General features: G+C 47.5%; 1 protein-coding gene across 2 annotated transcripts; it reads right to left on the bottom strand.

Moving 5' to 3' along the window:
- Positions 1–6,256: 6,256 nt before the first annotated feature.
- On the bottom strand, positions 6,257–19,306 carry KCTD7 (potassium channel tetramerization domain containing 7). 2 transcript variants are annotated; one of them, XM_043455847.1, is made up of 6 exons: positions 18,945–19,306; positions 16,172–16,341; positions 12,927–13,105; positions 12,105–12,477; positions 7,942–8,398; positions 6,257–7,776 (listed from the first exon to the last, which is right to left on the bottom strand). In XM_043455847.1, exons 1-5 carry the CDS (start codon positions 19,086–19,088, stop codon positions 8,371–8,373), a joined length of 894 nt encoding a protein of 297 aa, XP_043311782.1. In that variant the 5' UTR covers positions 19,089–19,306; the 3' UTR covers positions 6,257–7,776; positions 7,942–8,370. The 2 variants fall into 2 exon arrangements, with proteins under 2 accessions (XP_043311782.1, XP_043311783.1); XM_043455848.1 differs by lacking the exon at positions 7,942–8,398.
- Positions 19,307–19,762: the final 456 nt, after the last annotated feature.

Below are 19,762 nucleotides of genomic sequence, written 5' to 3'. Positions count from 1 at the left end.
TACATCACTAGTGATTCATCAATGGAGAAGACACTGGCTTAAACTGTATAACAGACTTTTAAACTTGTTTTTCTTCCCCTAGTCACCTCCATAAGTGGTCTCCACCCTCCCCTCGCACCCCCCCCCCAACATCTATTCTCTTTTGTCTTTACTGGAAAATGGTATTTAGGTTGGCATTCTAAGCCTTTTCCCTGGGTAGCTCCTGTGTACATGTGAAGGATACATGTTAATAAATTTGTTTTTCTGTTGTCACTCTTTTATTTTATAAGGATTTCAACCAACAATTCAGAAAAGCAGAGAGAAAATTATTTTCCCTCCCCTACCACACCTAAAGTGTGCTCTGCTGAGGATAACAGACTATTTAAAAAAAGAGAGAGAGAGTACCTATGCTGAGAAGCTTACATTCTAGGGGAGAGGTGCAGGAGCCATTAATAAGTCATTTACAATAGTACATAGAATAGTGATCATTGCTATGGAGAAAAATAATGCAAGGGAGAGGGTTAGCGAGTCCAATCAAGAAATTTGACATTTTAGGGTGAACAAGAAAGCCCTGACTAGAGCAAAGGGTGAAGGAGCTAGCTATACCATTGGGTTGGCCAAAAAGTTCATTTGGGTTGTAACATCATACAGAAAAACCTGAACAAACTTTCTGGCTAACTCAGTACTATGCAAGTATTTGGGCAAGAATGTTTTAGGCACAGGGAACAGCAAGTGCAAACGCCCTCCTGACACCAACTTGAGTAGCTGTAGCAGAGTGAATTGAAGGGAGGGAGGAAGGAGAAGAGACCAAATGGTAATGGGCAAAGCAAGTAAGGGGCCAACCCCAAAGTCAGAGTGGGAGGGGACTAGCAAAAAGGACACTGGAAGGTCTGAGGCCATTAGTGGAACAAACTAGCACAAAACTACCACATTCCCTCCGGAGAAGGGATGGTGGTGGTGGAGACTATTGGAAAAGGCAACAAAGGCATAGTTAACTGAGGAAGCAATGTTTTAGCTCTTGAGTTGGATGACAGTTACATAGATATTCATTGTTTTAATCTTTATTTCAATGTATGTTTTGTTTTTGCCTGTGTGTGTGTTAGTCGCTCAGTTGTGTCCGACTCTTTGTGACCCCATGGACCGTACAGCCCACCAGGCTGTTCCATCCATGGGATTTTCCAGGCAAGGATACTGGAGTGGGTTGCCATTTCCTTCTCCAGGGGATCTTCCCGACCCAGGGATTGAACCTGGGTCTCTTGCATTGTAGGCAGATGCTTTTATCGTCTGAGCTACTAGGGAAGCCCTGTTTTTGCATACCAACTTATAAAAATCAGTCCCGTTGGGAAAACTGAAAAGCGGGTAAGAGTAAATCCTGGACTGGTTCAGAAGGAAAAGAGCCAGCAAAGAAGGAAAAAAAAGCAACAAGAAGAAAACTAGAAAAGAGGAGTAACATGGAGGCTAACAGGAGATAGCCAAGGGACTGATCAGAGAGTCAAATTCTACAGAAAGGTTAGATAAGATGAATCTACCCAAGAGAAATGAAAACATACTAATAGAAGTGGTTAAAGTATGCATCCTCGCCTTGTTGCCAACCTCAGTGAAAAAACTTTCAGTCTTTCACCATGGTGTGATGTTACCAGTGGGTTTTTCATACATGGCCTTTATCATGTTGAGAAGTTTCTTGCTATTTCTAGTTTACTGGGTGTTTTTTATCATCAAAGTATATTAATTTTTAATGTAATTTTTATTGTAAAATAGACATAATGTGAAATTTACATGCAAAAGAATGAAGTTGGACCCTTACCTAAGACTGTATACAAAAAATTAACTCAAAATGGATCAAAGACCTAAATGTAAGAGAGAAAATTTAGAAGGAAACACAGGGGAGAAAAGCTTCATTACACTGGATTTTGCAATAATTTCCTAGATATACACCAAAGGCACAGGTAATAAAAGAAAAAATTGACATATTGGACTTACCAAAATTTAAAACTTTTGTGCATCCAAGGTAACAGTCAATAGAGTATAAAGTCAACTCAGAGAATAAGAAAAAGTTTTTGCAAATCCCTACCTGTGATAAGGGATTGTTATCCAGAATATATAGAGAACTCCTAAAATTCAACAACAAACCAAGTTACATGGTATGTCTTTCCATTTATTTATGTCTTCTTTCTTTCATCAATGGTTTTGCCATTTTCAGTCTTTCACCTCCTTGATTAAATTAATTCCAAAGTATTTTATTCTTTTCGATGTTATTTTAAATGGAATTCTTTCCCTACTTTCCCCTTTGTTCAGTATTAGAAATGCAATTGATTTCAGTGTGTTGATTTTGTACTACTACATTGCTTGATTCATCTATTGGTTCTAACAGATTTGTGTGTGTGTGTGGAGTCCTTAGGGTTTTCTACTATAAGATCACATCATCTTCAAAGAGATAAATTTTACTCCTTCCTTTCCAATTTGGATGCCTTTTCTTTTCCTCGCCTAGTTGCTCTATCTTCCAAAACTACATTGAATAGAATTGGCAAAAACAGGCATCCTTAATCTAGTTTCTTATTTTAGCAGATAAGCTTTTAACCTTTCATCATTGTGTATAGTGTTAGCTATGTGGCTTATATATGTGGCTTTCTTTTATTTATATTCCTAGCTTTTTAAGTGTTTTTATTATGAAAGGGTATTGAATTGGGTCACAAGCTTTTTCTGCATCAATGAGAAGACTGGGGAGTTTTTTTAGTATCAGTTCAGTTTAGTCCCTCAGTCGTGTCCGACTCTGTGACCCTTTGGACTGCAGCACGCCAGGCTTCCCTGTCCATCCCCAACTCCCGGAGCTTGCTCAAACTTCAAACTCATGTCCATTGAGTCAGTGATGCCATTGAGTTGGTGATTCAATATAGTGAGTAACATATGATCAATTTTTATATGTTGAACCATCCTTGTATATTCCAGGAATACAGTTCACTTGATCACAGTATGTAACTTTTTTTTATATGCTGCTGAATTCATTAGTATTTTGTTGAGAATTTTTATATTAGTGTTCTTAAGGAATATTGGTCTGTATAGTTTCCTTGTAGTGCCTTTATCTGACTCAGTATTAGGGCAATGCTGGCTTCACTGAATAAGTTAGAAAGCATTCTCTCCACTTTTAATTTTTTTTTTTTTTTGGAAGACTTTGAGAAGGACTGATATTAGTTCTTTAAACTTTTGGTAGAATTCACTGGCAAAGCCATAAAGTCCAGGGCTTCTATTTGTTGGGAGGGTTTTGACTATGGATTCAATCTCCTTATTAGTTACAAGTATTTTCAGATTTTCTATTTCTTTGTGATTCAGAGTTGGTAGGATTTGTGTTTCTAGGAATTAGGTCATTTAGTTATTCAATTTGTTGGTGCACAAATATTCACAGAATTCTCATAAATCTTTTCATTTATGTAAATAGTAATGACCCATTCTTTCTGATTTTAGCAAATTGAGTTTTCTCTTTTTTGTAGTCAATCTAGCTCAAGACTTACCAATTCTAATGATCTTTTTTAAAAAAAAAACTTTTGTTTTATTCTCCATTCCATTTATTGCTGCTAAGCTGGTAAGTCGTTTCAGTCGTGTCCGACTCTGTGCGACCCCATAAACGGCAGCCCACCGGGCTCCGCCGTCCCTGGGATTCTCCAGGCAAGAACCCTGGAGTGGGTTGCCATTTCCTTCTCCAATGCATGGAAGTGAAAAGTCAAAGTGAAGTCACACAGTTGTGTCCGACTCTTCATGACCCCATGAACTGCAGCCTACCAGGCTCCTGTGTCCATGGGATTCTCCAGGCAAGAGTACTGGAGTGGGTTGCCATTGCCTTCTCCGCCATTTATTGCTACTCTAATCTTTACTTTCTGTCTTCTGCTAGCTTTGGCTCAATTTGCTCTTCATTTTTCTAGTTCCTTTAAAGTGTATGGGGGCTTCCCCGGTGGCTCAGATGGTAAAGAATCTGCCTGCAATGTGGGAGACCTAGGTTCGATACCTGGGTAGGGAAGATCCCCTGGAGAAGGGAACAGCTGCCCACTCCATCATTCTGGCTTCAAGAATTCCATGGACAGAGGAGCCTGGCAGCTACAGTCCACGGGGTTGCAAAGAGTCAGACACAACTGAGCGACTTTCACTTATGGTGTATAGTTATAGATTTGAGATCTGTTTTTTAAATAATTTTATTTATTTTTGGCTGTACTGGATCTTCCTTGCTGCATGGGCTTTTCTGTAGTTGTGGGGAGTTTCTAATGTCCTTATCTCTTGTAACCTTTTTAAATGTAAAATCTAGTCTGTTTAATAATATAACCACCTCCACTTTCCTTTGGTTACTGTTTTCATGGAATATATTTTTCCATCATTTTACTTCCAATCTCTTTGTGTCTTTATTTAAGGTAAGTTTCTTATAGACAGCAGATAGATGGAGTTTAGGAAATACATTCTGCCAATCTTTGGCTTTAAACTGGAAAGTTTAATCTACTTATATTTGAAGTAATTGCTGCTAAATAATGACTTTACATCTGCCATTTTGCTACTTGTTTTCTAAACTACTTATGTTTTTTCCCCTCAATCTTTCATTACTGCATTTTTTGGGTATTTAAATGTTTTTCTGTAGTCTACTCTTTTCATTTTCTGTAAATTTTTAGTTATTTTATTTGTGGTTACTTTTGGGATTACAATTAACATTTTGAACTTAAAACAACTTAGTTTGAATAATACCAACTTTCTTGAAAATAGTGCTTCCAAATACTGTGCTTCCAAAACAACTATGTCCTTCTCATTTTATCCTGTTAGTGTCAGATTTCATCTCTATAAATTGTTTGCCTATCGGCATAGGTTTATAATTAGTGTTTTATGCATATGACTTTAAAATCATACAGGGAAGTTGTTGTTTAGTCGCTAAGTCATGTCTGACTCTCTTGCAAACCTATGGCCTGTAGCCCACCAGGCTCCTCTGTCCCTGGAATTTCCCAGGCAAAAATACTGGAGTGGGTTGCCATTTCCTTTTCCAGGGGATCTTCTCCACTCAGGGATCAAACCCGAATCTCCTGCATTGGCAGGCGGATTCTTTGCCACTGAGCCACCAGGAAGCTCATAGAAGAAAAAAACAGAGGAGTTATAAACGTTTAGTACAATGACATTGACCTTTACATTGACCTAGGTTTTCATCTTTATTGGTATCGTTTACTTCCTCATATGACTTCTAGTGTCCTTTTCTCTTCAGTTTGAAGAAGTCCTTCTAGCATTTCTTATAGAGCAGGTCTACTAATGACAAATCCCCTTCTCTCGATGCTTTCAAGATTCTTTTTCTTTGGCTTGCTACTCTTTGATTATAATCTGTTTTCTGTGGGTCTCTTTGAATTAATCTTACAAGGAGTTTTTTCAGTTTCCTTAATTTGTAGATCTGTCCAATTTTCTTTCTTTTGTGCTCTCTTTCTCTCCCCTTTTTCTTGAAGAATTTAAGACTAAGTTGCAAACACCTACATATTTCAGTGTGTGTTTCCTAAGAATAAAGATAATCTCTGAGAAAAACCAAAGCAAAATTATCAAAATGAAGAAAGTTAACATTGATAAAATCCTCTAACTTAATCTATAACCCTTATTCAATTTTCATCAATTGTGCCCAAAATGCCCGTTATAGCTATTGTTTCCCTGGTCCCAAGTCTAACCCAGGATCACTTAATTGTCATGTCTCTTTAGTAGTCTTTAATGTGGAATAGTTCTTCCATTTAAATGTCTTCCATAATCTTGACATTTTGTAAAGTATAAGTGAAGTGAAGTGACAGTTGCTCAGTTGTGTCCAACTCTCTGTGACCCCATGGACTGTACAGTCCATGGAATTCTCCAGGCCAGAATACTGGAATGGGTAGCCTTCGCTTTTTCAGGGGATCTTCCCAACCCAGGGATCGAACCCAGGTCTCCCGCATTGCAGGCAGACTCTTTTACCAGCCGAGCCACAAGGGAAGCCCAAAAGTATAAGATGGTCGTTCTAAAATATGTCCTTCACTTTGGGTTTCTCTGTTTTGTTTCTCATGATTAGATTCATGCTACTCATTTTTTTTTTTTTTTTTGGCAGAAAAATCACATGATGTTGTGTTCTTCTCCAGGCACTAAGATAGGTGATGTACATGATGTCTCCACTGTGAAGTCACTATTTTTACTTTATAATTATTTAGTAATTTGTAGGAAAATACTTTGAGACTATGTAAAGATCCTATTTTTCTTAAAAATTTAGAGTCCACTGATGATTGATGATGATTCAGTTCTAATTATGATGTTTACAAAATGGAGTTTTTTTTTTAATGGAGTTTTTTAATGGGGTTTTTCTAATGCCATCATTCTTTCTATATTAGCTGACATTTTATGCTAATTAAGAACTTTCCTTTCTATCTCTTTTATGCCATTACTTATTCATTTGTGTCAATATGAATTCATGGATTCTTATTTTATTCAATGGGTTATAACCCATGGGTATAATTATTTATTTTAAAAATTTATTTATTTGGCTGCACCGGGTCTTAGCTGTGACATGCAAGACCTTCTGTCTTCATGGCATGTGGGTTCTTTAATTGCAGCATGCAAACTCTCGATTGCAGCCCATGGGATCTGGTAATAAATAGTTCCCCAAGCAGAGATCGAACCTGGGCCCCTCCACTGGGAGTGGAGTCTTAACCACTCGACCACCAGGGAAATCCCTATAATGATTTAGTTAGGTGTTCAAACTGTCTCATTTCAAATTTTAATAATGTGTGCCTAAGACAGGAATTTTGACTTAACACTGAGCCATTATTTTCTACAATAATTATACAGTCCCCTGTGCTATACAGTAGGACCTTGTTATCCATTCTAAATTTAATCGTTTGCATCTACAAATCCTAAATTCCCAGTCCATCCCTCTCCCTCCCCCACTCCTATCCCCAGCAACCACAAGTCTGATCTCTGTGTCTGTGAGTCTGAGTCTCTTCTGTAAATAGGTTCATTTGTACCATATTTTAGATTCCACATATAAGCAAGGGGAGAGATGTTTCCTTTCTGGTTCTGGTGTGCTTTCTCACAGCTCATATAGCTTCTCCAGCACCCAGCTCCTGCCACACAAGGTGATCTGCAGTCACAAAGGGCTTTCCCCAGCACTCCCAGGGGTGGTTTTGTAGTAGAGGGCCTCTGGCAAGACACCTCCTAAAGAACAGATTTTTCCGGCACCCCAGAGGGTAGATTTCCAGCAAGTTTCACCAGCACAGCACCCCCATGACTTCTCTGTCATTCAGTGAACCCGGCCAGGCCTTGTCCAAAAAGGTCTGGATATCAGCTCTTGGGGGAGGGGGTATTCATCCTTGGACCCACTATCTCAGCCTTAGTGGCTGCTTCTTGGCTATTCCTATATTCTTTATAGTTATCTCTACTCTTTATTAGCCAATCCGTCATTCCTCCAATCATATTATAATTAGTAATTATTTATATTCAAGATATAAATTATTCAAATTACTGTGTAGTTTTGTTTTGTTTTGTTTTTTTTCTCCTGACTGACACAAATGACTCCAAATGCAATTCAGGCACGGAGACCTTATAGGTTGATATGTCAGATGTAAGGTCCCAAGAAGTCTCTGTTATTTTCCATTTTGAATGGGTGGGACGTGAAGGCACATGGATGGCAAAGAGGTGAGCAGGAGTTCAGCTTCCTCCCCTGGCATGCCCATCGGCTGTTGTAAGAGAATATTGTCCCTTCTCATGTCCACTCTGGGAAGCTCTGGGTCTTGGCTGGCCTCTGCTGCACAGGTGGCTCAGTGGTAAAGAACCCACCTGCCAATGCAAGAGAGACACGAGTTCAATCCCTGGGTCAGGAAGATCCCCTGGAGAAGGGCATGGCAACCCACTCCAGTATTCTTGCTTGGAGAGTTCCATGCACAGAGGAGCCTGGCGGGCTAGGACTGAGCAAAGCAACTAAGCACTGCTGCATATGGGTACCTGCCTGCACTTTGCAGTGGCTTCTCTCAGCTGCAACCAGAGCTGGATTCCTCTGCTGGCCTCCTGGGGTCTTGTACATTTAACGGAGCCTCTTCTGAAGCCAAAGTGTTTGAAAAACCGGCCCCGCCCTCATTGTGCGAGCCAAGTTGCCAGCTTCACCTTGACCGCTCCAGACACTCCCTGTAGGGGTTCTTTCACAAGGTGCCTCTGGACTTTAATCTGTTTATTATACTGCAACTCTCATACCTGGAAGGATCGCCGGCCTCAACCAACTCCAGCATCATGAAGATGTAGGGACAAGGGCCAGAGGCTACTCATGCTGGGGCCTCCTTGTGACCCCCACCGAGGCACTGGAGTGTGTCTTGGGGGTGCAGGCCCAGGACAGGAGAAAAGAGGTACAGGGCTTTCAGCAATGGGAATTCTGGGTCCTCAGTGAAGCATCAGGTGAACCCGCTTCCTAAAAAGATAGAATGGTCAAGGGAGGAAGTTGAGGGTCGTGAACAAATGGTCAGTGCTGCATAAAAACCCCAGAAATCCAGGGGCGCAGGTGGGAATGCCTATTGAGACAGAGACCAGCTGAGGGTAACTGCAGAGGGACCTCCAGGGGGGCCCATCCCCCTTTAACTTCACGTCTGGGTGGAAGTTCAGCCGCATGTCTCAGGGAAGGGTCTGCTTGCTTTAGCATGGCAGCCCCAAACATACCACGTTTCAAGCAGAAATCAACACATTCGCTGGCAGCCTGGAGGGCGAAGGCGGGATGAGAATACGTCTCTAAATAAGAAAAGCATGACACCCAGGTTCTAATTCTTGACTTTAATGCTAGGTGAGGGTACCGAGGCTCTGTGGATCAAAGCGCTCACAGACAGGAAAATGAACGAACACAGGCAGCGTTATACGGTGCTCACAAACCCAACACTACAGAAGGAAGACGACGGACCCGTGACCTCCCACACCCAGAGGCAACTGCCTGCTCCTCCTCTTGGTCTCTGCTCCCATCTCCCCGACCCCTCAGCCAGCCCACCCTTCCCCCTGTTAACATATGTGTGTACACGCATGATTCTTCGGAAACTCCAAAAAGTGCCTCTCCCACCCCTGCTCCCACCACTCTGGCTTCTGATCAACAAACCCTCTGTTGTAAGCATGAGGCAGGCACCACCTTCTTGGAAGAGCCACAGCAAAATGGTACCTGAGAGAGGGTAATCACTTACAGTGCGATCAAATACGGACAGAAGGTATGCAGAAGGAAGATATCTGAAATCCTAATGGGGATCAAAATGCTGGGTGTGAGTGGTTTCTGTTTTTTGTTGTTATCTGTCTTAACCATTAGAGGATCCAGCTTAGACCAAGATGACACCCTGAGGCTCACCCGACGCTGTGGCTTGCAGTTGTCAATTTCCCAGTCCTCCAGTGAGCGACCCAGAACAGGAAGATGACACCACCTGAGCAGCCAGAGGCACAAGACTCCAGACAGCTCCCAGAATGTCCCAAATCCCAGGGAGAAAGACAGAAAACTGCAGAGCACAGCTGACTGCCTTCCACATGATAAGCACTGGACAGCCTGGTGAGCTCACCAGAAGTTGAATAAAGATGGTGACGATCCCTTTATTTCTTCGATTTAGAGCGTTACCCAGAGAATTCCCCCCACTTGGGATGGTGGGAGGGGTCTCACTGGTTGTGTTTCAATCTTTGCAAACTGAGTTGCCATTAAGTTTTTCAATCTTACTAAATTGCAGCTAGCATTGCACCATGCAGTCCTATCTCCTAAAACTTGCACCGTCCCAACCACTGAGCAGAGCTCCTGGGAGAAAAGGTACCCAAAGTCAAACGTAAGGGAGGCTTCAAAGGCAAGCCCTTTGGTTTGACCAACCAACATCACGCACAAGAATTCCCTGCGTGCGAACTTCATTTTACTCTGGGTAGCAGTTGTCCTCTGGAACCCTCCTACCTGACCCAACCCTTCCTATGCTCTGGGCCTGGCCACTGACAGCCGAAAAGGGAACCCAACTGGGAGAGGTCACTTCCTCAGAGATGACCTTTATTTGGAGGCCATCGCCACAAACCTCCACATCCAAGAGCACTTTGCAGCCTGGCCTTGGCTCATCATGAGAGGATGGCCCAATGTGACCATCAAATTCTCTCACTCCATGTGGAAAGAGCTCTAAGCTGGCCGCTGGTATCCCTGCTCAGCCTGGTCTACCAGCCTACAGCCGTGTCTCCCCACGAAGGTACAGAGCATACCACCCTGAGGACAACTCGGGGAGCAGAGAAACAGGGGTGTCTCCAGCAAGAGGCGCAGGGACAGTGTTCTTATTCAGCGCCCATGGAGCCCCCAGCAAGTCGTAAGGGGCTGATTTTGAGCAAACCTATATTTGCATGAATCAGTCACTCCCTGTCTTACCAGTGTGGACTCTAAATAACTGAATGCTGTGATGCTCTGGGCTGAGGAGGGAGAGAGAAGGGGCCGAGGTGGGATTACTGAAAGCTCTGGGCTCTTCACTGTCTGCATTCTCCTCACACCAGCTCCCTCCTGAAGAGCCTGCCTCACTGTCTGTCAGAAAACAAATTTTTACAGGAGTTCAAGCTACTGGCCAGTCTGGGCAACTTAAATGAGAGACTTTCCTGTGAGAAGAAGGCAAGGGCCGTGCTACTGGGTCCAAGCAGGGGTGTTAGCTCCAGAAAAGTGACAGTCTGTTTGTAGATAAGAACAGGAGAGGACGCGTTACCTCGGAACCTGAAGCACTGACTGGACCATCCCCTCAGATGCTGGCCTGGACGCCTGCTCCACACACACAAGAATACAGTGTGAGTCGGAGCCCATGCCCTGGAATCTTCTCACAAAGAGGCCAAGGGGTCACTGTCCCGTGAGGGAATTTAAGGTCTGGCCTGCTTCTCCTCAGCTCCCGCCCCGCTCCTCACCAGTCTCCTCCTGGAAGAATGAGACCGATGAGGCTCACAGAAAAAAAATCTTACAAGAGCACTCGGGAGCAGTTAAGTTCGATCGCGATAGCAGGGAGCAGCCCTACACGTGGTGTGGGAACGCCCGCTCCAATGACTGGGGCTGCAGAGTACTTCCCGGGGACGCGGGCCTACACCGATTGGCGGCCCCGGGCTGCAGACGGAGCAAGAAGGAAACACAGTGAAGCAGAAGCTGCTGGATCTTTTTCTCTCCAAACTGGCTTCCTGCTTGTCATCCCTCAGCTCCAGGGACAGCTGTGCCTCTCCCCCAGCCCTTTCTTCCCTTCCCCAAGACAATCTCCTGGAAGGAGAACACTGACCCGGAAAAAGCAACAGGGGTTCCCCGTCCAGGGAGGTTCACCGTAAACTGGATCCTAACACACGGAATAGCGGCCAAGCAGGGATTCTGAGCCTCTAGAATGGATGTTACATCTCAAAGAAGATCTAGGCATCCTGCCTGCTTGACTGACTTCAGAAGGAGTCCCTGAAATGTGCACTCCAGCCCCGGGAGGCCATCACCCTTCAAGCAAGGCAGGTTGGTGGAAAGAAGGAGAAGCCCAGGCCCCGAGGCAGGGCTGTAAACATTGTGCTTTTCTAAGGCCAACCTGGTGCATGGCTTTGGCAACTAGGGTAACGTCTCAAAAAGGTGGTGAAGAGTATGTCTTGGGAGGAAAAGTCTTTCCACATCCTGAAATGAAGCGTGGGGCTGTTGCTGGGGGAAGAAGGAAAGAAGATGCTCCTTCTTCAGCCAGGGGCTGTGGGGGGCGGGCTGTGGGCAAATTCCCCCCCATCGTGTTCTAGGTTCATACTGAGACAATGAGCACAAGGGTGGAGGGGTGGTTACGCCTACATCAGCTTGGCAACATGGCTCTAAAAGGGCACAAACTCTCTTGCAAGGTCAAGAAAATGACTAAACCTCTCTGGACTTGCCGGTCAAGCCCTCGCTAACCGGACCCCATCAGCCTCGGGCAGAGACCACCATGCCTTGAGGTCCCCCGGGGGCCACCAGCCTCGAGTCTGGTCCCGAGGTGTAGCCGGGGAGACTGGGGCTGCCCCTCCGTCCCCCTGGAGCCGAGCCTCAGGACCCGTCCTCACCTCAGGAGGTGCTGGGGCAGCCAGGAGCCCCTCCAGGGACCTCGCTCCCAGAGCCACTAAGGGGACCGGCTACCCTCCCTGACGGGACTCTGCTCCCTGCCAGCGCTACTCACCACCACGTGATCTTGAACTCATAGATGGGGCGCTTGCAGTAGTAGTGGTTGACGAGGTGCTTGTCGCACACCCCGATGCACTGGTGGTCCACGGTGAGGCCCTGGGCCGACAGGTCCGTGACCAGGCAGTGCAGCAGGTCGTAAACGTCAGCCACGGCCTCCCAGGGCCCGAAAGACACGTCCACTTCACAGTGGTGCTCAAAGAGCTGCCCGTCACTCTCGCTCCGCTCGAAGCGCAGCGAGTTCAGCAGCGGGCACTCGTAGGGGGTGATGGGCATCTCCTCCTTGAAGACGCAGACCTTGAGCTTGGCAAAGCGGGCCTTCCGCTGGACGGCGCGCAGCCGGGCGATCTCCACGATCCGCTCCAAGTGGTCTACGAGGGGTGAACATAGAGCCCATCACTGGACGCGGCTGGGAGGTGGGGCAGGGAGCAGAGAGAGACCACCCCAGTGACGGTGGACCCTGGAGGGAAGAGACAGACCCCCGGGGAAGGCACTGTGTGGGCCCACGAGGGGCACAAACTTCACCAGGGATGGCGGGCAGTTCTGCAGGGCCAAAGGAAACCAATGGGACAGGATGAGGGTCTCTTTCTGAAATGCAATTTAATGACGCTGCAGGCAAGGTGGGCCCTATTTCACCTGAGTCTCCCCCCCCGTGACTGAGAGGACGGCAGGAAGGGAAGCGGGACTCTCTCCCATCCCAAGTATGACAGGTGTGTAGGAAGCCGTGACCCCCTCTCTCCTGGGGGAGACCCTGACACTGACAGATGCCTTGCAACCCTCCCTCCTCGCACCCCGACTGCGCAGGTCGTGGCCCCCTCACCTTTGTAGTAGGGCATGAGCCCCAGGAATGCCTGGCGCACCTTCTCCCCCTTCAGTGGCTGCATGTTCTCCAGCTGCTCCAGGAGGGGCCCGATGGCGTAGTACTGGGCCTCCTTGTACACGGCCCGCACGCGCTCCCGGGGCGGCAGGTCCCCCGAGCGCAGGAAGTTCAGCACATCGCTGAGCAGGAAAGAAAGAGGGCAGGTGAGGAGCTGCTGATGGACCCCGACAGGGCCACCCAGAGGTCAGAGCACAGGCTCTGGACCCAGGCGGCCCGCTGTGTAACCTCAGGTAAGAGAATTTAATCTCTCTGTGCCTTGATTTTCTACTCTCTAAAATGGGGAGAGAGTCAGAAAACTACCCCATCATGTTATGAGGGGATTATATAAGTTAACATAAAAAATGTGCTTAGAAAACACCCAGCACAATGACTTCCAGTGGTTAAGACTCCATGCTCCCAATGCAGGGGCCATGGGTTCAATTCCTGGTTGGGGAAGTAAGATCCTGCATGCTGCATGGTGTGGCCAAGAAAGAAAGACATCTGGCACAGAGTAAGCCCTCAATAAGTGTTACTGGTTGTTATCAGTACCATTATTAATATAATTATTAAGTACACATAGGAAAAATGAAAAGATATGATATTTAACCTCTTTATATATTTTAATTGAGGTATAGTTAATATTACCTATGAATATACCCATAACAACCACCACCTACATCAAGATACAGAACATTCCCATCTCCTAAAAGTTTCCTTGGGCCTCTTCCCAGCCAATCACTAGACAGGCAAACGGTCTAACTTCTATCAACAAAGAGTACTTTTGCCTCTTCTTGAAATTCATGTAAGTGGAATCATACAGTAGTCCTCTTTTGTGCCTGGCTCCTTCCCTTCAACCTAGTCTTTTTTAGATTGATTTCCTGCGTTGTATGCAGCAGAATTTCCCTTCCTTTGTTGTTTTTCTTTTATTGCTAAGTATCACACCATTATATGGGTGTGCCATAAACTATTTACCCATTCTCCTGCTGATGGACATTTGAGTTGTTTCCGGTTTGGGGTCTCTTAAGAGTAAAGCTGTGATAAATATTCCCTGTAAACTTTTTGTGGACTTGGGGACCAATCCCTCTTAAGTAAATGTCAGCAGGAGAACTTTTTGGTCATAAATGCCTGTTTGACAAAGTGGTTGTAGCATTTCATTCCCACTAGCCACGTGGACGAGTTCTGCACCCCCAACCCATCCCGGCCATCAGCATTACGCTATATGGAGAAGATGACTGCCTAGCCCTGACACCTGAACAAACTGGTTTCAGGAGTGAATAAAAATGACATGCTGTATTTTCTTAAAATAAAAATTCAGCTCTTTCAGTTCTCTCTTTAGATTCTGCAGTGCTAAGAGTAATTGGACCTGTCACGGGTAGGTGTGGAAGGGCTCTTCTGTGAGGGTGTCTGAGTAAACCCCAACATCAAGCTGTTACCTCCACAGTTTAGTCTATGACCATGATGCAACACCAGCCAGCACTCAGTAAGTAATAATCTGTGTCAGCCACTATTCAGGTGTTATCACATATAATCCCTTCAATCACATGGGGTAAGTGCTCTTGCGTCCATTTTATAAATGAGGAAAAACTGGGGCTCAGAGAGCTTAAGGAACACTCTTACTAAAGGAGCCATGGCTAGCTGGAGGCCCAGATGCAGGCACAGGTGACTCCAAGCTCATGCCCACAATGGTCCAGACTTTAGTCCAAAGTGCTATGTAATGAGCCCAGCCGGAAACCAGCCCAGGGGGAGGCCCAGGAAGCCTCCTCAGTGGGTTCTGGCACGTGTGCTCACCCACGGAAAAAAGCCCTAAACTCCTTCCACAACTTCACATGCTGCTGGTGAATCACAGGCCACTGGAGTCCAGCAGCCTGAGCATGAATGCCACAGTATCCTGTTTTCCGCCACACCCTCGCCTGGTCCTGCCACTCTCCAGCTGTGGCCCATGCTGAGCATGGGCACAGCAGCCCAGGGCCACACCTAGTGCCCCCTCCCCATCACCCCTTCCAAAATTAGTCCTTTAGGCTTGAGGGCAAACCTCAGTGAGCTCTGAAAAACATAACCCCGGGGCCAGGCCCAGCGAGGAGTGCTGTGGGAGATGCCAGCTGGGGCCAGCACTTTCCTCCCCCAAACAGCCTGCAAACAAAAATCTTTTTATAGCTCTGCAGAGAGATGTGACACTTTGTTTTCTCAGCATTGGAGGCAGCTGACAGCCCAATGGGGAAACCCAGATGCTTCAAAGCAAATTATTTGACCAGAGGCTCCTTTCTGAGGATGAAAAATGACCCTCCTCCCGGTGTGGGCAAGCCTACTTGGAGGCCGGCACAGAGATGTAGCAGTTGGAGGGTTTTCTTTTGTTCAAGGTCAAGGACCATGCTAGCTCTCCAGTCATCTCCAAAGTTAGATGGATGGGGCAAAGAGCTTCAGCCATATACTCAAAGGACCTGGCCAGAGGTCACACCAAGATTCTATTTAATCCACATGACAGGCCTGCAAAGCAGCTATAATTATTTCTCATTTCACAAACAAGGAAACGGAAACACAGTTTTTAACTTGTATGTAAAGTTGTCAGAAGTTATTTCTGGGAAAGACTTTTTTTTTGAGATTATATCTTCCCATGGCTTACTGTTAAAATGACAGTAACAACTGAAGCTATTTTTTTTTTTTTTAAAGACTTGGCAATACTGTAGGATGGCAACCCTATGTTGGTCCTTCCCTTACCTATTTTATTTTTATTTATTCATTTATTGCTGCACTGTGCAGCTTGTGGGATCTTTAGTTCCCCAACCAGGGACTGAATCCAGGCCCTTGCCAGGGAGAGCATGGAGTCCTAACCACTAAACCACGAGGGAACTAACTCCCTGTTTGCTTGAAACTATTGAAAGAAGTCTGGGAACCACTGCCACACGCCATGTTCCTCCCTAACGGTGATGCTGACACTGGTGGAATTCCACTTTCCAGTCTTTGCATAGCAGAGAAGCGGTTTCATCACACCTACCCAACATGTGTTACCTGGGATGTCTGGGGCTGTCCTTGCCTCCTCTGGGAAAGAAACTAAGAGGTCCGATCCAGTTCAGAGTGCACATGTATTAAATCCCACCAGCAGGTTATCTCCGCTTGCGGGTGTTAGGGAAGGTATCACGGTCCTGGGCCCCAGCCCAGGCCACTCACTCACCAGGACGACGCAGGTGACGGCAGAGGGAAGGACGTACCCGAAGTGTGTGCCGTCGCGGTCGATGAAGTAGCGGCCCTCGGCGTCGGTGGGGATGTAGTGTCGCCCGCTGAACATAGCCGCCAGCATGGTGTCCTCGTAGCGCCGCAGGGTGGACAGGCGTGTGGTGAAGTGAGCCCCTCCGATGTTAAGAGGGACGACCTCAGGGAACTGGGGAGGAATCACCGGCGCTTTCAGTCTGGCAGCTGGGGAGGCGAGCCCGGGCTGCCCGAAACCTGGGCATCCTTCTGACCGCTTCTCTCCCCATCCCTCCACCCGACTCATCAGTTACCAAGTCCTCCCCCTCCTCCTTCCACAGCTCTTAAATCAGGTCTCTTCCCTGCAGTCCTCCTACCTCTGCTCCAGAGTTCAAAGCCTTCGCCGTCCTCCTTCTGCTTTCTGAACTTCCCATCTTTGTGCCTTTGCTCATGTCCCCAGGGCTCCTGCCACTCCTGTCCATTCAGCAAATGCAACTGCCCCATACGGCAGTGCGTGCTGTTCACTGCGCAAGCGCACCTGGGTGAGCAGGCTCCGCTAGCCCAGCTGTGCGCCCTTCTGCTAATTCACACTAAGGCACCTATGGGTTAGCAACATCCACTTATTTAAGAGCTTCTATTCAAGATCTCCTGCTTTGTGAGAAATTTTTTTTCTTTTACTTTCTTTCAAATATTTATTTATTTGGCTGCACGGGCGTCTTAGTCGCAGCATGCGGGTCTAGTTCCCTGAGCCGTGCATTAGGAGCACTGAGTCTTAACCACTGAATCGCCAGGGAAGTCCTGCGTGAGCGACTCTACTCTGTCGTCCCTTGCCTGCCCCAAGATAGGTTTAACTAAACACTCCCACCATTGTGCCTTCACTATACCCACATTCTCTATAATAGTGCCTTACACAATAGGTGCTTTGTACTGTTGGTGGTTATTTATTACTGCCCAAGTTTTCCGAGGGCAGGGACAGCATCTTGTTCACCTATTCTGAGGCCACCCAGAGCAGGGCTCACAGAGGCTTGTTGAATAACACCAGGCATCCACTCCTCACCCCCTGTACCTCTCTGCTTCCCTCCTTAATCTGTGCAGTGAGATTAGTCCTCAGTCCAGTTACAGTTCTGAAGTCAAGGGCAGGGAATGAGGGTACCAACATTTGCCCTGAGAAGCTCCAGGTTCTCCCTAATATGCTCAGGGTCTTCTCCGACCCCCCCCCCTCCCCCAGCTCCTAATCTCTTCACTGCTTGTGGCTTTGAAAGAAACCAGGCCAATTCTCTCTAATTTTCCCACAAACCTCCTCCAGATTAACTAAAATTGTATCCCACTGCATACTTTTCAATATTACGACATCGCTCTGGCTCTGTGAAAGTCTGTGTGTATTTATCTAGACCGTCCTTTCTCCCAACATTCATAATCCTTTTGTGAAATCAAAGTAGGAACAAACACACTACATCAAAGTGGTCCAGGGTCTTGTGCAGTGTGCCTGGCTCATAGTAAAACCCCAAATAAGCATCGAATGAATGGATGAATCAGACAGACAGGCATTTACATTCTGTGAATGTAGGTGATGTTACTCGTCTGCACCCAGAGGACATAGGAAATGCCTTCTGCTTATTCAACAGCTAGCTCCTCTAAAACTATTCTATGTGCACACCAAGGACTCAAATATTATTTGCAGATAATAATACTTTACATTACTCACATGAAGCCATGTAATATTTTACATTACTCACATGAAGCCATGTAACATTTTACATTACTCACATGGAGCCATGTAATCTGTGAAAGAGCAGGCACTAGAGTGCTGGCCTATAGTCTCCAGGTCCTATGCTTTTTCTCTCAAAACAGACTGTTTCCCAGTGACAGTGCACAAAAAAAAGAAAAAAAAAAAAGGGCACCCCGTGTCTCCGAGGGCTCTTTTCTTTTCTTTCTTCAATTACAAAAGTCCTCCTGGAGTTTTGCCCATTTCACAAGTGCCCCATGATGTTCAGAGCACAGCCTCCTAACCCCAAGAGGACACTACAACTTCCTAACAGCCTCACCCAGGCCTTGCCCTTCTGGGGTTGAGTCCCTTCATCTAGAATGCCACCTGTCACATGCCTCCACGTCTGCCACTACCTTAGCCACTATCTCCTAGCCTCTGTCTTCAGTGTCCAGCCGGGCCCCTCCTTCTTTCCTCCAGAGGGTCATTTCAGGTGTTCACATGATAGTGTCACATGCATTCAGTAAGACCAGTGGAAGCCACTGTGCATCACAGCACAGCATCTAGGAGGCAGAGCCGTGGAGCCGTCCGGTGGGTAAGGCTACATCTATGAACCGGCCTGCTTTACATCTGCACGCTGCCCCTGACCCACACTCTCTGGGCAGCTGGAGACTGGGTCTGCACAACTACCCAGGCATCTTCTTGGATTTTCTAGAAAACACTACCATCTCTTGGGGGCTCCAAGGGCCCCTTCCCATGGCCTACCCGCCCTCCTCCAGTAGATAAGGGTGGGACAAAGGGATGGGAGTACCAACCCAGGAGGCAGTGAATCCTGGAAGGAGGGGGATGGGAGGGCCAGGTGCCTCCTGGGACGGGGAAGACACACCTGGTGCTTTTGACAAGGGGTAAGGGGGATCGGTGGGTGGTGGGAGCAGGGTGGGTAGGGGAGCAGAGAGGACTGGTGCTGCCCTCGGCCCGACCCCCACCCTCCACCTCCGCGCTGCTCACATCCCAAGGTCAGCTCTGCCGGACACTGGCTCCTCATTCTGCACCCCTTCCCGCGCCCCCAACCCCTCCCCGGATCCAGGTACCTCCTGCGGCAGCAGAGGCAATGCGTGCCCCGCCTGCGTGGCCGTCGGGGTGGCCGGCTCCAGAAAGTCGTCTTCGGCGTCGGAGCTGGACATGGCACCGTCCGGGCGACGGCTGTCTGGCTCCCGCCCCGTGACTACCACCATCCCTCTGGCTCTGGGCAGTGGGCGCGGCTTCGGGCGGGCGGGCGGGCGGGAGGGCGGCGGCCCGGGCACTAGCACCCAGCAGCTCCTTGCATGACGCGGCGCGGCCGACAGGCGGGGCCGGAGGGGCCGAGAGCGCAGCGCGCACAGGCTGGAGGGCGGCCACTCCCTCAGCGCCAACCGGCTCGCCGACCACTGTGGGGACCACAGGGCCACTGGCCTGACCCAGCTGCCTCACGCTATTGGCCGAACCCCCGCTAGCTTCCGCCCCCGATTGGCAGGAAGCTCGACCAATCTCAGGGCAGACAGAGCTTTCAGCCCGCGCCTGACTAGCCATCAGGGGCCAGACCGCTGGCCTACCCTGCTCTGATTGGCCGTCTGGTCAGCGGGCTCGCCCTCTCCTCCCGCTAACACTCTCTCGGCGCAACGGGCGCGCGCGCGGCCACCACCTCTAAGCCGGGCTTCTTCTTGGCGTGGAGGGTGGCTCCGCATCTCAGTCGACACCTAGAAACTTGAGGAGAGAGAGGGCTTACGACTTAATCGTTCGTACGTTTCCAGGGCAACGGGTCCTGTGCATCCTTGGGCGTCGAAAGCCGGGGCAATCCGAATCCGGGAGGACCGGGTCACCTCAATGGAGAACCTGAGCATCCTTTCCTGAGGGAGGACGGCTGAGGTCA

This window comes from Cervus canadensis, chromosome 32 (assembly GCF_019320065.1).
Source record: "Cervus canadensis isolate Bull #8, Minnesota chromosome 32, ASM1932006v1, whole genome shotgun sequence".
Taxonomy (NCBI): Eukaryota; Metazoa; Chordata; class Mammalia; order Artiodactyla; family Cervidae; genus Cervus; species Cervus canadensis.
This window is presented reverse-complemented; position numbering and strand designations above follow the sequence as displayed.